General features: G+C 40.6%; 1 protein-coding gene across 1 annotated transcript in view; it reads left to right on the plus strand.

Annotated features, from left to right (window-relative positions):
- ATXN7 (ataxin 7) overlaps nucleotides 1-16216 on the plus strand; it is a 68907-nt gene that overhangs the window by 26549 nt on the left and 26142 nt on the right. Inside the window, 1 exon segment of the mRNA XM_069866243.1 lies at nucleotides 6415-6519. Within this exon segment, the coding sequence (XP_069722344.1) occupies nucleotides 6415-6519 (105 nt within the window).

The following is a 16216-nucleotide window of genomic DNA, read 5'->3' on the forward strand; positions in this document are numbered from 1 at the left end:
AATGTCCGTGGGTTTTGCTTTATCTTCTACTAAAGGTTTCTTTTGTATCTGAGGCAACATGAGCATGAGTCTTGTGGGACAGACTTCTTAAAAACAGTGTTTCTGTATGTAAATGTGATTGGTTTATGTTCAGTTTGTTTGATTATGCATATGTTCTTTGCAAGCACAAATTTGTTACGCCTGCATATATGGTTCATAAAATACTTGTGTGCTATTAATACGTAACTGTTCATTACTTGAATTTTTTGCAGAAAACCCTCAAGTATGTTTATTTTATCAGAATCCCTTATTTTGGTTTAAAACTTGTGCAAACCAGAGCACTCTGAATATTATGTGGTTTTAGTTTTGTTCCAAGTATTGGTTTAGCAATATTCTTTATTATCATCCTGCATAGTACACAGTAAAATATTTGCCAGTAGTTTAATTTCATTTCAGCATTGATGAGTATACAAACCAACATATGTTCATGGTTGATAAGCACTCAAGTGTTTCTGGAAAAGAGTTTGGAAAAATATTGTGTGGAAAATATTTTAGCTGCAGAAAGTGAGATATTTGTGTATGAGAGGTAAGTTTTTATGTGCTAACTTAGGTCACTTCTTTTAAGACGTTCATATCAATTAAAATAAGGGACTGTAGGACTTAAAATTGATGGGAGCTTTCCTTAGGAAAAGCCATTGGTCTGGCTGTGACAGAGCTCAGCTTTCTGTCGGAGATCCTCTCAGTTTTGGTGCAGGCTGTTCCAGAGGGTCCTGAGAGCTGCTCAGGCACCTTCCTGCTTCCTCCTTGCGCCTCGACTCTTAGAAACAGTAATTTGGGAGATTTTGTCTGCTCTCAGGTATTGCAGTGACGTTTGTGTTCTTTGCAGACATAAAGGGTAAAACAACAGGAATGTTTCCATCACTTTGATAGGATCTGACAGTAGCTGCGACGAGTGTTGTAAGCAGGTTATGGCAGGTGTCACAAAACTTCTTTTCCTTCGAGATGCCAATGAGTTTTAAGTTCCTGCAGCTGTGTTTTTCTCCCTTTTTAAAGATTTTTTTTTCAGATGTTACTGAGGAGTTGTATTATCTTAAAGAAAAGTTCTAATAAAGGTGCCTTTGGAGAAGGAGATCTGCCGGTTAGGTCATGTTAAAACAAGGTGTACTCGCATAGTTTTTTACCGTAGTATGATCAAGACTCATTACCTTCTAAGGAGAAGGGTAAGCACAGCTAGTACGGAGCAAATGCATTCAAGATAGCTTTTGTGGACGTTATTTGAACTACTTTGGTCCATGAATTGAATTCAAACAATCCAGATTTGGCAACATTTCAAAATAATGGCATGTATTTACAATTCCCTTATGTGGTACCTGTGAAACAGTTCTCTGGTGTCTTAATGGAAAGCCTAGGGAACTGATAAAAGTTGGTACATTTACTTAGGGTGGGTTTGGATCTTGGGCCTCAGTAAAAAGCAAAATAAATTCTGGGTTTGGGGAGTTGTAGAGGTGATAGGGAGTTATACATGTTGTGAGTGCAAAGTTAGTCTAGGGCATCACGTTTTAATGCATTTAGTATTAACTATGGTGATAAAAATACTATGGAAGTATGATCAGGTTGATGGTGTGCAGAAAGCATATTGTGCTGTGCTGTGGTCAAAGTGTTTTACTGTTTACATTGGGCATCAGTATGAAATGTCCATTGTGGAATTCAACTAAATGGCAAGCAGCACATGCATGTTTGTGATAAATCACATTCGGGCTTTAAAAAGTACTCTTAATAAGCAGATGCTGGGAGTGGGTAGGAAAGAAGCAAGCATTAGGAGAGTTCTGGCTTAAAGAATATTTCAGCAATGCTTTTATGTATTCTTGTCACTTTTCTCATCAAGTTTTTTATTCTTTTGCCCTAACTCTGCCAGAGTTTGTTCTTTGCCCTTTCACTTCTGCCCTCACTGGTTTTGCTTTCTCTTCCTCTCAGTTTTCACTCTCCTCCTTGTTTTTTCACTCACAGTGAACAGACTTCTGCAAAATAGGACACTTGTGTTCTGGTCTTCGCACCCGAGCAGGATGAGGGCTCCTCTGACCCTCTTCCTCTGGAATTCGCTGTCCTGGAGAAGATCCTGACCTCACATTTTTTGGTGATGCTTCATTTAATTTCTGGAAGGGATGCTGTCTTGTTAGATGCTAGGATAGATGAACTGGTGGTCCTCATCTGAAAAGAGACAACAAGTTTTGTAAGAAATTTGATAAATTTTGGAGGTTATAAGAAATCCAATAAAAATAGGCACTGGAGCTGTGGTAGTCACTGAATCTAGGGGCTCAGTAACTGCAAAATGCTGACCTCTGTCTAGCTGCACGATTAATCCCATTTTATTTGTGATAAGTAGTAGAATTGAGAGTACACAGACACATTTACTCTTAAAGAGCACGAGCATCAGTTTCTGTAGTGTAACTGTCATGAAAGAAAGTGCTGAAAATACTAGAAAAATGTTAGGTGACTTATGTGTTTCTGCATTCCTCAGGAGAAGAGGAGACGGCAGCTCAGTTTAAGGAAGTTTTTCAGAGCAGACCTGCTGAGCTCCCTGTCTCTTGATGTATGATGTGCCAGGTTGTCTGTTATTGGGTTTCCTTTTTTATTAGAAAAGATGCTGTATTGGCCTTTTCCAAATAAGAAGCGTTTTCTTGTTACATGCTCACCAAATATGCAGTTAAGGTATCTCTGAATTGCCTGTGACACAAGTTTTTTCCAGTCTTGGTGAAGAGTACAGCAATATTTCATTTAAAGTTACCTCTTTAAAACACTGTGTCTAAGTCATTTGAAAGGAGCAGTGAGGTCTGGAGGTCACAATGCTCAGAGCTTTCATAATATGGGAGTAAATGAAGTTTTCCTTATGGTGTTAATAGAGTTAATGTAACTAGCAGCTCCTAGAACAGTATTTGTATGTTGGTACCGTCTAAATACTGCATTTATGGAAAAATGAAAGTTTGAGGTCTTGATTTAAATTTTTAGCTTGACCTTGAAAAGCATTCCCAGATGGAGAGGGTTAAATGAGCCCAGCTTTGGAAGAGGAACATATGAGTCATGGTTGCTAGGCTCTTCCTTGAGAGGCACAGGCTTTACATTTACAGTGGAGTATTTCAAAAAGTAATCTCTAGACTCAGAGGAACTGTGCGTTTGAAATGACACTGTTGAAATACTGTAAACTTCATTAGACTTTTAAGTAGAGAATTTGCATGCCATTAAATGAGATGGCTATAAAGTATTAGACATTAGAATATCAACCGCAAGACTTGTGAACTTTTTTAAGTGGCTGAGAGAGAACAGAAGAACTGGGTATCCATCTCCTAGTTGTGTTACATACTTCTTGCATATGTTATTCTCCAACGTTTGTGTGGTCTAACTGGCCATTCTCATAGCAGTGCCACAGAGATGTTTGCCCAGATGGAACACAGAAACAGAAATAAACTTTCCCTGAAACCTGCTCTGGCTCTGCTTGATTGAAATGGTGGTGAAGCCTCTTAAACATGTGGGCACTTACCTGCCTCACACTGAGATCCCTGGGATTGGAAGACTCGGAGAAGTTGGATTCAAGTTTCTTCCAATTGCCTGAGCTGATATGGGCTGGGTCACACTCTTTACAGTTTCAAACCCATGACTGAAACTGATGTTCAGGTGTCTTTAAGTACTGACATGACTTTCTGCCCCCCATGCCCTGTCTGTGGTGGTTCAGTGCTCAGCATAGGCAGGCTCCAGGTTTGTCTGGGGACCTGTGGGTTTCTCTAACGAAAGGATTTGATTGTATCTATTTTAAATACGTGCTTTGATAATGAAAAGCTCTGGTTTATTTTGCATCATATGAAAAAAGAGATGGAACTGCATTTAGGACTCTCACCTCCCTGCTTCTTGCTTGCTGGTTGGGTTTGGATGCTTCTCCTTTGCTGTAGGAGAGCACCAGGGGTTAGGAGGTATCTTACGTGGACTTGGGTGATCTACCTGCAGGCATGTGCGTGACCTCATTTGGAATCACAGCTGTGATTTTGGGTGTGCAGCAAATCCCTTTTTCTGCATTAGCTGGTGTTACTCTTAGAATGGTTCTCTATAAGTTTATGTATGGCATTGCTTCCTGTCCCTTGGGGCTCTGATTTTAAAACTCTGAAGATGGGCTTCACAGTGTAAAGGGGGCTCGTCAGTTATTCAGATTTTGGCATCCGCAGACTGAAATATTATAAAATAAATATATAATATTTATGTAAGGTATTATAATATATTTTAACATATCTTTACATCCGTTTCTGCCAGTTTGTTTCATTTATAGCTTAAAATTGCAGCTCTATATTGCCAGCAAATATTCATAACAGGGTACTTAAACAGAGCTAGCAGGATGGCTCAGCCTGGTGTCTGGGAGCGCTTTACCCTACAAGAGAGGCAGGAGCAGGCAATCCTTCCCTCACATCCAGGCTGTGTGAAGTCTGTGCCGCCCGTGCTGGCTAAAAGATATGGGGTAGGAGCACAGGTGGCGGGCTGGGGATTCACAGCTTATTCGATATTGAGCCTGACTGTGTGCTGTGAATGATGCCGATCGCAGACAGCGCGTGGTGTTAGCCCCCATCCGTCATAGCCTGTCAGCAGTCCGATGGCAGGGACCCTGCAATATTTGCTCGCCACGTGGAAACCTTCTTATGCAGGAATATCCAAAATGCTCCTGCGTGGAACACTAGCGATGATGCTTAAGTTCATACTACTTTTCCCTTAATTACCTTCATATTGCATCACAGAAAGTAGGTATTGAAAAATAGAAGTTTATTATTCCTGTCTGGTTCCCACATCCCCAGCACGTATTTACTCAGTTTTGCCTAGTTTGCGTGAGGCTATGTGTGCCTGAGGTCTAAATACCTTTTTTTATAAGTATCATATAAATAAATAAGCAAGAGTCACTACTTAATGAAGTACAAATCAGTTTATAATTAATTAATTTATTTAATGTAAGCTCATTTGCAAAGAGGTGCCTGTGATTCAGATAAGCATAGCTCTGAACTATCACAGCTGTGTCAGATGCCCTTAGTTGTTGGATTTGCGTCCAGCTGCAAAATCCAGTTACAGCTGTTACTGCAGGTATTGTGCTTAATTTTAATAGTTTTTTTTAAAACCTGGGATAGACCTTGTTTTTTTAAAGATAAATAATAAAACGTTTATGGTGATGGTGCTGATGGGAGGCCTTTGTTCTGGATGCTGTTTGTGGGTCCGTTCTGTTGCCTGCAGAAGCAAAGTGGGGCTGCACAGGGCTGCTGGCAGCAACCACCAGCAGCATCTTGGACTGTGCTGCAGCTGTGCCTCAGATGCAGCCCATTCCATCTATGTCATGATTGGTGTTCCAGCCATGAACGCAAATACGGATGTTGGTAAAAATGCATATAGGCAAGTTAGTGGCTTTAAAACAAAACTCTGGGATCAGTTCTGGCACAGAAATAACCAAGTGTACCTTAATTTCTAAGTTATTGTAAGTAAATCTGTTACTTGGGTATTTTTTAAAGAAAATAAGTCATCTTATATTAGTTTTTAACCTTTAATTAGTGTTATAAATCCCTTAACCATGTGCTTTGGCAATTATGACTTTATACTATTATGTTTGCAGTTTCCTATTTTTTTTGTCTTCTAATGACTGTATAACTTTTTTAGTTACATAAATGTGATTTACCTTTAAGTTGCGTAGCAAATGTATTTAACACACCAGTAGTCTCTGAATGCAGTTTTAAAGTTAAACCATACTCTTAGGAGATTGTATTCTTCAAAACAACACTGTAGAAACTCATTTCATGAGTAAAAGTCTGCAAGTATGTGTGTTATCTCCAAAATCCACACATGCTCCAACACACTGTTATCTCTCTCTCTCTCTTTTACGTAGCTGTTACACCGATCTCTGGCAGCAGATGGCTGGACTATAATGCACTGTTAAACAAATAAAACCATTAGGCATGTAATACTGCCTGGAAAATGACTGCGTGTATAAAAGGGTTTAAATAAAATAGAAAATAAAGTTCACGTTTAAATTCATTTAATGAAATTGAAATAAAATCCTAACCCCGTTCAGAATACATAAAACATCCCCTCCTATGTTGCGTTTATCATTTGAAGTCTTTTTTTTTTTTTATTACATTCTCGCATCTGGTGTAAGATAATCAGTCCTAAATCAATTTTCTTATAGATGTTTTCTACAAGTAATCACTCATTTTACATTCATCTTTGTAGGAAGATTTTTGATTTTGTAATGTTCCAGCACAAAATTATCTATTGCATTATATGCTCTTTTTTCCTCATTTTCAAATTTGATACAAATGTGTTATAATTGTGGTTCAACACTAGTGTCATGGCTCTGTAATTAAACTGTTTTTCAATAATTGTCAGCAGCTGAGAGATGCCATTTTGTCTTTTTGTTTTTAGATATGCCAATATTTGGTCTTTGCCCGGCTCATGATGATTTCTATTTGGTGATGTGTAACCACTGTAATCAGGTCGTAAAACCACAGGCATTTCAATCACATTATGGTAAGTGCTTAACTATTTTTAATAATTAAGGGTGAGGTTAAATCAGGATTAAGCCTGGCAATTTTTTTTTTCCATTGATGGTACATAGATCATTACATTATAAATAATGTCAAAGAATGTAACCTGTGTTTAATCATTTTATACACATTCTAATGCAGTTGCATAAAGATCTTGTTCCTTTTAATTTTTTTAATGCCTTCTTGAAATGCTGCGTACATACAGCTTGGTTTTGAAATGACATGCATAGTGTGTGTCGCAGCCAGTATTGGAGTCTGTGTCTGTCATTTCTCCTTGTGTATTTATACAGATTATTTTTGTGGGTTCTGTTAGTGTTACTGCAAACTTGAGCGAAAAGCTAACCTTACAAATTATGTTGTAAAACAGATTGTGCTTCCAGTGGCCAGTAAGCTTATTTATTTAGTTTCAGAAGTATCAATTCGTATTTGTTTTACTGGTCCGATGGCTTTGTATACAAATGATGCTAGGAAGCTCTTGTGTGTTGGTTTGTGTTAGCCAGTGTTTACATAAGACTGAAAAGATATGAAGTGCTATGCAAGTTCAAGTGCTCAGTTACTTCCTACAAACCGAACTGCGGAAGGGGGGCAGTTCTTCTTTGCCACACTCTTCTCAACACTGGAAATTAATCTTAAATAATTTCATGCTAATATTTGGGTAGGACGTTTTAAGTACTCAGCTTTCTATTTCTTGAGGAATTCAGGAGAATTTTTCTAACTAAGTGCTAATAAGAAAGATGGACAAAACATCTTTTGAACTACTGCTGTGTGTCTGTATTTGTATGTATTCCCTTTTTCCTTAGCCCAGTGCAGCTACTGATCGCCTCAGTCTGGATATGGTTGATGAGGCTCTTCTAGTGTTGAGAGCAAGGGATACCTTCTCTTGCATCCTAAATGCTTCAGCCCTTTGGCAAGAAAAGGCGTACTCCCTTCTGTTGCTTCCTAGACCCTGGGAAGGGATCTTATCTTTCTTATTCTTTCCACCTCTCACTCAAGGTTTGTGTTATAGCACCTCGTGGATTATATGTACCCTGACACTTGCTACTCAGTTTCTGCAGTCATGTCACACAGGGTGTCTTGACGAAGGATCTGATAGTTCTTGGGACATAATTCTTACTACAGTTTGGTCATTATTCTGTGGATGGCAGTAGTAATATATTTTTTTAAATACCCCTTAGTTTTGTGGACCTAAGTCTCCAGAGCTGTAGGGAGCCAGAAGGGCACCAGCCTTCCTTACTCTGGTTGCTATAAGCCTTTCTATCAGCTGAGAACAAGTCCATCTCTTACCAGCATTATTTCTACCCTGTCACTGGGTTTCAGTTTGGGATGTTCAATGAGTCCTCATAAAAAATCACTTTAAATTGATTCTGACAGTTAAAAATAAATCAGAGGGAGTGGAGGCTGGAACGGGGGACTGGGTGGTACCCGGTTTTAGTGTTGGCATGTTGGATCTTCCACCTCGGAGTCAGTTGTACAGAACTGACTTGGGTTGGTAGCGACGGAGAGCTGTGGGTACCTGCAGACGTTTTGGGTTGTTGTCCTGAAATGAATGAGCAGGGATCTCCAAATGCTGCTTGACAGATGGGTGTCTGTGCTGTAGGAACCAGTGTCATAGTTGTTGGCACAGCAGCATTGTGGGCAGATTGAAGAAGCAGTTCAAGAACTGAATAGGTGCAGCGTTGCTTCTTGACTGCAGGCATGGAAACATGGGGCGTTGAAATGCTGCTTGTACCACTGAAGTTCTGTGAAGTTATTCCAACACTTCTATAAGCATTAATTGCCATTTAAAAGAGACAGAGTGAGGAGGAAACTACAGAATGAAGGTATGGAAAACAATGTTTAAAAAAAAAAAAAAAGAATAAATGCTAATGTAGCATTCCTGGTCTGCATCACATTGTAGGAGCCTGATCTCTAAACATGAAACTTTCTCCAATATAAACCTTACATCAGTGGCAGATTCATACTTTGAGAGAAAAGTGGAATGGAAATGGTGAGATTAGTATTTCTTAAGCCTATTCTGACAATGAAGACAGTCAGCAAGGACTGTGGCATGCAGAGGAAACAGGCGGGGTCATTCTGCTGAGAAAAACAAGCTTGGGTGGGGTGAATGGCTTTAAAGGACCTTAGTTTGCTGAACAAGTAGCCTCCAAAAGGTGAGAAATCTGAGTCAGTGATTTTGGATAGAGCTAGAGCTCTCCCCACTTTTTACCAGCCTCTATAGCCTTGAAATCCTTAGAGTTGTCCCTCAGTTTAACAAATGTAATGTAAAAGCTGATAAATACAGCAGGTGATTTGGTCACCAGGTAAGGGTGTCGTTTCTTTAACATAGTACTTCAGGGGAAGGGAATTGCCAAAGTTCTCAAAACAGAGTTTGTTTAAAACAAGAAGTACACTCTGATGATGGCAAGAAAATAAAACACTCTCTGGATTCATCACAGTCATTTTACCCTGGGTCAGGTCTTTTATTTGTAGCATTATTTCAGGGGCCGATAAAGGAGACATTACTTCAAGTTCTGAAAAATTACAGTACATCAGTGAAGCCACATCTTTGTGATGCTCTTGGGGTCTTTTAAAGTTGTTTTTAATTGTTACAAGAGAAAAGAATAATCTCCTAAAATATTCTACAGCCCCTGGTAGTATGGGTCACTTGTACTGGGTGTTCTGTGAAACTGGTCACGTGGGGATTTGTTTGCTGAAGTAGAATATGCTCTTTTAAAATGTCACTTTTGTCAAAGGAAGGCTTAACCAACTATTAGCTAAACTTAATGAGCTAATTAATTTCTTCCAAAGCGTATTTGTGATAAACTACCTAACTAGATAGGCTGAAAGTGCACTGCAGGGCATATGCTGGCTTTTTTCCCTGGACTACAGGTAGCAAGAAATAGTTTAAATGTAACCTTGTTAATCAGAATATTCGACCTTTTTAGTAAAATACTTTGAGACAAATCAGATTTTGTATATAACTGATACTTTCATATATCATGGGTTTGATGAGAAGAGATTGATTCAAAATTAAATTCCATGTTTTGAAGCAATCTGAGCATGCATTTGGAGTAGGAATTCATAGAATAATAGAATGGTTTGGGTTGGTAGGGCCCTCTCAAATTTTAACCCCCTGCCATGTGCAGGGACACCTCCCACTGACCAGGCTGCTCCAAGCGCCATACAACCTGGCTTTGAGCGCCTCTAGGGATGGGGCAGCCACAGCTTCCCTGGGCAACCTGTGCCAGGGCCTCACCACCCTCATAGTGAAGAATTTCTTCCTAATGCCTAATCTAAATCTTTCCCTTTCCAATTTAAAGCCATCTCCCTTCATCCTATCACCACAAGCCCTGGTAAACAGTCCCTCTCCAGCTTTCCTGTAGCCCCTTCAGGTACTGGAAGGCCACTATATGGTCTCCCTGGAGCCTTCTCTTCTCCAGGCTGAGCAACCCCAACTCTTTCAGCCTGTCCTCATAGCAGAGATGCTCCAGCCCTCTGATCATCTTCATGGCTTCCCCTGGACCTGTTCCAATGGTTCCGTATCCTTTTTAAGTTGGGGATAATTGCCAGTTTAATAGTTCTATTCTGTTGGTGTATATACTGTTATGGATTTGTAAAACTTGGTGCTGTATTTGGTATGTGTAACACCACACAGGTTAGTTTTTAAAAGCAGTCTAATAGAATGAGTTATCTGAAGTCTGCTGGTGGTATTCCTTCTAGCCTGTGCAGAGCAGATGACCATCAGGCTGCTGGTGTGAATCTACTCTCTCAGCCTCGAGTGGCTGCAATGCTGGGGATCAGCAGGGCAGGAGCAGGCCAGGTAGTCAAGGAGGAGCTATTTCAGGACAAATCCTCCATTCTGTCAGATCTCAGCTACTTCACCATGGGGCTGGACAAGTGATTTCAGTCTTTATAACTGGTGTTCTTGCTGCTGCTTTTTGAATAATTACACTTTCCTGGTATCAGCATCTTTCTTGGATGGCTCAAGATCAATTCAGAGGTGAAGGATGGGAGAAAGCTATCATGTTCAGGTGTCAGTCTTGTGGGTGAAGCACCTGAGATCACTTATCGTCGTGACTTGTTCTGAGAAAACACAGTATTTATCTGCAACTGGAGTATTTCTCTACCCTCTGGGTGATCATGTGCCAATCTCTCTAATTTCCATGTCACGTAGACTCTCCCACTCTATTTAAATGGCAAGTATTTCTTAAGTTCCTGCACAGTTTCCTCTCTTAATGTAAAAATTCTGACAGTAAAAATTACCTTACTGTCTGTCAAATTGTTAACTGTTGTGTTCCTGAAGCTGACCCCCTTGGCAGACAGCAGGATGTGCCTCTGTTCCTTTTGTCTCCCTTCTCTCCTTCCCACAAAAACGTGCTGGATACAGTTCCTGTGCTGCACGGAAAGGTTACTCTTTGAGGAAGCCATTGCACCAGTTATTCCAGGTTGTTCCTGAAAACTGTAAAGTGATGTGGTTCTCGGGCTGTGTGAACGTTCCTTGGTATCTCAGCCTTTCTATGGGTTTATCCATCTCCCTGTGCTTATCAGCCTCAGGTCCAAGGGGACCTGTGTTGCTGCACCATCTGGGCTGCTTTGTGGCTTGGAGAGAGAGCTCAGCAAGAGGGGAAGTGGCATCAGCATAGAGACATGGGGCTTCTGCCTTTTATGTTTTCCTAGTTTTTGTGTAGAGTTGATTGTTTCCTCTGTGCCATGGTTTCTGTAAATACAAAGTGGGGTTAAACTCTCAGCAATACTAATGAAGGCTACCTGTAAATCTTAAACTGAGTGTCTGTGAGTCATATAGTGATTGTGAAAACCATTAGTACTGTGTGTGTTGGAAAGAGGTGATGATAGTGTGTTGGGCTGCTGAGTCACTACAAAGCTATGAACCAGGGTTTGATTAACTTCCATAGGTGAAGTGGTGAAGATGAACAGTGGAAGATTCGGAAACGGGGTAATAATATGGATTTACACACCTTTTGTGCTTTCTAGGAGGTGGTGAGACTGGAATAGAGAAGGTCATCCCACCACCTCCTTCTCAGCCTGCAGAGATTTGGCGGGTGCATCCTCGCAGTAGAGGGAGGGATGTCTGCTTGTCTTAGTTACTTGGGTCCCTCCTGCAAGTCAGTGTAGGGCCTCTCAGAGTTTCCATCTGATTGTGTGACCATAAGCCTTCATCCCTCAGCCAGCCCTAGCCCACCTTAGTGAGCGGTTTTGCCACTCTGGCTAGTCATAAGGGGTTTTTTTGGTTGTAAGTGCTTGGATTCAGAGAGAACAAGTGATATTTGTTGTGATTTTAATTGGGATAAATGATCTGTTAACTATTCCTGCTAATATGCTGTTGTATTTCAGATGTTTTATCACATGTAATTTAGGTATTACAGTCCCTGCAGCGTTACGGATTTAGTATCTTCTGACACGCTGTGAACTGAATATAAATTTATCTCACCCTCTTGCTGTTACCTCCAATTTGTCATCAGCTAATTGTGCTGAAAGATCTGACATTGGTATTAAGTATTTTTAAGTTTTATTTTTCGAGATCCTGCAGACGTTGCTTGTTTAGAATAGAATAGAGAGCATTCAGCACGGGTTACTGCGTCAAAGATAAATTATCTGTACAAGGCAGCAATTGAAGCAGATAGGAAAAGAAAAGAATGTACTGAATCGTGTTCCAAAGCCATTGAACCTGAGGACTGGGGGGGTTGCTGTTTGTTGGGAATTGTGTTTTGGTTTGGTTTGGTTCTTTGTTGGGTTTTTTCCTCATAGGAGATTGCCTGAGCTCATCTGTGCTGTGGAAGGATAAGCCTTCATTACAGCCTGCATTCTTTTGGCAGCAAGCAATTTGTGTCAGTAATTAAGTGTCCACTGTTCACTAATGTCTTTTTAAAGCAGTACGAAAACATTTTCTATAAATCATAGGAATTTTCTTAGGTATCAGTGTCATCTTCTGTCATAGTCTAATAACCAAAATAAAACTTGACTATTATGTGGTGTCACAGATGTGCTGGAGCATTCTGCCAAGCACGTTGCCAAACGTGCACAGGTGGCATTTGGCACATTATAGCTCAAGTTAATGTATATGATTTAACAAATTATCATCATTGGCAGCTGCAGCAGCTACTGCTTAAACACATATTCCTCTCAGTTGTTCACACAGTCCGAATTCCAGCAGTTGGATCTCAGTCTCTGGGTCCAGCAACAACTAGTTTCATTTCTTCTTGGCAGAGGTTTGAGGAATTCTGTAGCTGTTGCAAGACTCATCCTGGCATATTGCCAGAAGGGAATCGGCTCAGAGGTCAGCGCAGGATTCATTTTAGAAAAAAAAAAGCATTTCGGCTGACTATTTAGTTATTTTTGAATAATGCATCACTAAATAAGAAAGTGCTGTCACCTTGGAAGAAACTTGGTAAATACGTTTTGGGCTTTGAAATGTGTACCCCAAAGCCGTTAGCTGAATACCAGATGTGCTAGTTAGGATTTAAGGTCACAGATTTTAAGGAGCTGTGAAGTTAGGCACTGTGGTTGACTGTAGCACTGCAAGTGGTTCACATGCAGATGGATGTTTTTGTAAGCATAGTGGCTGTGGCCTTTGTTTATTACAGGAAAGAAGGGAGCCTATTTGAGAAATTGATGGCAGTTTGGTAAAACTTGCTCCTTTTCTATGAGTACATGAATTTGTCAAGCTCTGGTTGAAGACAAAGCAATTTTATGTATCAGCTAACAAGAGAAGTTTTTGTTCAGCTTCAGATGTAAAAAAGAAATTAATTGTTTACTGCTTGCCATATAATTCATGTTACTCTGCCTACAGCACCATGTGTGTTCAAATAGAACAAACTCTGAAAATGCTTTGGTGTGCTTTTGTCTTTTCTTGCCTTTGGTTAGCACGAATGGAATTTCATGCTGTTCTGCCATAGCAGTAGACCTATGTGCAGAAATTCTTGGGTTTTATCACTAGTTCTTTTTTATTCTGCCTTTCAAAACACTTCCAATATTTTAGTAAATAAGGCCAATGTACAGAATTCTACAGGGGTTCCACAAAAGCCATATTCTCTCCTGCTAGGTATTTGGATACTGTGACCAACTACTCCCTTTTGGAGGTAAATGGGGATGGGGGAAGAACAAGTGGAGAGAAAGAAAACAGTTTCATATTTTGTGGGAAAAGAGGAAGCAGTGCTACATTTCCTGTCACAGCAACAGTTGCTCGGCAAGAGGGAGAAAAATTGTGTATCGATGAACAGATTTGAGTAAGATCTATAGAGAACAAGTAGTTCTGATAAAAAGTAGCTATTGAGTGTGATTAACTACAACTTCACTTTGGAAAAAGCCGGCTGGAATGGTAGTATCAGGTCTACAATTAGAAATGATTGACAATGGGAGAACTAATCAGTCTAAAAGTCAGTGTCAGGTTTTGTCATTCAAAATCCGTTTTGGGTAGTGAAATGGCAGGTGGAGCAGGAGGCAGCACTTGTAACCATTGTTTCAGGCTTTTTGCAGGTTCAGAGAAGGCCGTTGTGCATCAGCTTACATGCTCCTCTTCCTTGGAAGTCTTACTTCGCAGCTTAAAAAGGCCCTTTCTAAGGGCTGAGCCGCTCCTTCAGGCTGGAGCGAGGCCAGTGGAGGTGGCACCCAGTGCGAGGGCAGGACATGAGCACGCAGGGCTTGGCACACAGCTCTGAGTGGAGCAAGTACAGAAGAGTGAATCTGCAACCTATGCAGGAGCTGGAGATGTGGAAGAAGCCTGAATTGGGATAAAAAAGGGCAGGAATTCTGCTAGTGTGGAGAAGAGCTGGGAATGTCTGAGAGCTATAGAGATGCGAACTTGGTGTTGGAGCGTGGAGTTAGAAGTAGTTTAATTTCAAAAGTTAACTGCAGGCAGATCAATTATTTATAAGAACTTCCCTCTCTATTTTGAGGGAGAAGTATGTGTTCTCACGAGCTGTGTAGATAATTCCAAGAACTGCAAACCTCAGATGAACACCACAGCACTGTGATTCCAGGGAGGAGCATTCTGGGAAGCTTGTAAAACAATGCTGAGTATTGAACTGTCATGAAGGAAATAGTTTGGGTTGGTTTTTTGCTTTTATTTTCATGTAAGCACATAGTTTCAGGCTGCACAGACTGTACTCTCTCATCCCAGCAGCCAATTCTCAAACAACTGCTCCATTTGGAAGGGAGAGTATGTGCATGTAGCCTCTTTTTCTCTGCAAGCGCAGCTAGGAGGGATAGATAGGAAATCTCATCAGTAGCCATGAATTATGTTTCATTTTTTGCCTGCTCCCAGCACTGAGCTGGGCAGCACCTGGCTGGAGCAGCAGTGCCCAGGTGTGTGGGTGAGAGAAGGCAGCATCGGTAGGGCTGGGGTGGCACAGCCAAGGGTAGAGCCAAGTGGCATATGGGCTGGGCGGGTGTGTGTCTGAGGAGGGGAAGGTGAGAACACAGGGAATAGCTGAAAAGGGAAATGTGAAACAAAGAACTCGAGTAAAGTACATAAGAAAAGAAACAGAGGAAGGCAATGGGGCGGAAGCTCAATAAGGAAGGTAGGAGAAAATGACCTTGCAGGAGGTGGGATGGAGTAGGCAAGGAGCTGGTTTTATTACTGTACTCATTGTTGAGGGGGAAAAGTGGAGGAAAGGAGGAGATGATTAAGAGGGCAGAACAGAAGCTTTTTCACTAGTTTTTCCTCAATGTTTTGGCAGTAGTGCTGTTGATGTGCTTTCTGTAGCATCACAGCGTTCATATTTTGCACTTTTTAGAGGAGGACAGGGGGAACAACATGTCCTGCTCAGAACATGTCTCCTGGTTTATCAGGCACTGGCCATCAAGTGAAGAGATGGATACATGCCTGCATATGCACTGATTAAGAGGTTCTCGTGTTTGTTTTTTTAAGCATCCCTTCCACTGCTTCTTGCTGGACATAAGTTTATTTTTAAAAATCTTGTTTTCTGTACTCTAAATAATAGTTTTGAAGAGCAGGAGGTGCATTGGGTGTACATGTAGCTTTCACACCGCTTTTACAGTAAGGGGAATGCTCACCAGATGGCAGAAAGTTACCCATGCAGGACCTCCCTAAAAGCAGTGTCCTGCAGAACACCTTCACCTGCTGACTCGGGAAGAGCAGGCAGTGTCTGAAAGCTGTTCGTCCCTACAGCAATCAGACACCAAATGGTAACCAGCCCCCAGACCAGTGCTTTTGGAAACGCTTGGGACAATGTTATTCTAATAAAATTAAAAGGAATCAATAACATTTTGGTTTCAGGCACAGCTACAAAGTGCATAGGCTGCTTACTTTATCTAGGCATCATGCCAAGTTATTTCCACCTTTTATTTATTTACTTGGTTTTAATCACCAGTTTATTGGTGGAACAAACTCCCAGGTACTGGCTTGATACTGTTTTGTTTCTCCAGGCAATGATACACTTAAAATCTAACATTTGCTAGCAGAAGTATAGAAACTGTGGTTTTAAGATATAACCAGAAGAGGGAGTGTATAACACTTTGTATACAATGAAACCTGTAATATTATTGATGAATAGCAATCAATAACATCATAATTAAAATAAGTTTTAAAAAAAAATGTAGGCTGAAATTGGGTTTCAAAAAAGCACAATTAATGCCAGCTTTTTGAGATTCTCATTGGGCTTCATTCTGTTTAACACTAAATAATTATATCCAATGTAAAAGTGTCCATTCAGATTCCTGTA

Source organism: Phaenicophaeus curvirostris, chromosome 11, assembly GCF_032191515.1.
Source record: "Phaenicophaeus curvirostris isolate KB17595 chromosome 11, BPBGC_Pcur_1.0, whole genome shotgun sequence".
Taxonomy (NCBI): domain Eukaryota; kingdom Metazoa; phylum Chordata; class Aves; order Cuculiformes; family Cuculidae; genus Phaenicophaeus; species Phaenicophaeus curvirostris.